At 75.6% G+C, this 922-nt stretch overlaps 1 protein-coding gene across 1 annotated transcript in view; it reads left to right on the top strand.

Moving 5' to 3' along the window:
* CHLNCDRAFT_138032 (hypothetical protein) overlaps nt 1-922 on the top strand; it is a gene marked incomplete at both ends in the record, with an annotated part of 10,199 nt that overhangs the window by 2,916 nt on the left and 6,361 nt on the right. Inside the window, 2 exons of the mRNA XM_005851496.1 lie at nt 72-184; nt 396-795. Of these exons, the coding sequence (XP_005851558.1) occupies nt 72-184; nt 396-795 (513 nt within the window). The remainder of the gene's footprint in view (nt 1-71; nt 185-395; nt 796-922) is intronic.

The following is a 922-nucleotide window of genomic DNA, read 5'->3' as shown; positions in this document are numbered from 1 at the left end:
CAGACCCTCATGAGCTCGATAGCGACTCGGATGGGGGGTGGGGCCCGCTGGGCGGCGCCGCCGGCACCCAGTCCGTCAGCGGCGCCTTCCGCGGCGGGCGAGGAGGGCGCGGGCGCGGCGGGCGCGGCCGCGGCCGCGGCAGGGGCCGCGGCCGCGGCGGCAGGGGGCGCGGCCGCCTGTCGCGGTGCGTGCAGCCGCCTGCCGCCCTCGTGCCCTGGCCCTGTGTGCCGAGCAGGCAGGCAGCCAGCCAGCCGCACCTTTGGCATGCATCTCGCTGCCCGCCCTCTTCCCGTCGTCTCGTCTCCCTGCTTCCTTGCCCATCTCTCTCCTTGCTGATTGTAGTGCCATTGTACTGCCATTGGACTGCTCACATGTACTGCCCACATGTACTGCAGGTATGAGGAGGACGACTTCTCAGATGAGGACTACGAGCCGGGCGGCGGCAACGGCGGCGGCGGCGGCGCCGCCGCCGTCGTGGCCACCGCTGCTGACGTGGCGCTGCCGGGCGGCCCGCAGCGCATCGTTGTGGAAGCCATCCTGGCCTGGCGCTGGCCCCCCGCGCTGCAGCCGCAGGCGGCGGTGGCCACCACGGCGGTGCCGGTGCCGCCCGCGGCGGTGGCGCTGGATGCCCTGCAGGCAGCCGAGGCGCAGCCGGCGGCGGCCGCAGAGCAGCAGCAGCAGGCGGCGGCGGCAGCGGAGGCTGCCGCCGCAGAGCCAGCCCCTGCAGCTGCTGACGGGGCAGCACCGATGGCAGTGGATGCACCCGCCCCTCAGCAGCCCAAACAGGAGGCCGGGGTGGAGCAGGGCGGCGCGGGTGCCGCCGCCCCTGGCGACACGCCGGGCTCGCCAGCCGCGGCAGGCCAGCAGGCACAGCAGGCGCAGCAGGCGCAGCAGCCGGCCACCCCTGCCGACGAGATCGACG

Source organism: Chlorella variabilis (assembly GCF_000147415.1).
Source record: "Chlorella variabilis unplaced genomic scaffold CHLNCscaffold_2, whole genome shotgun sequence".
NCBI lineage: Eukaryota > Viridiplantae > Chlorophyta > Trebouxiophyceae > Chlorellales > Chlorellaceae > Chlorella > Chlorella variabilis.
This window is presented reverse-complemented; position numbering and strand designations above follow the sequence as displayed.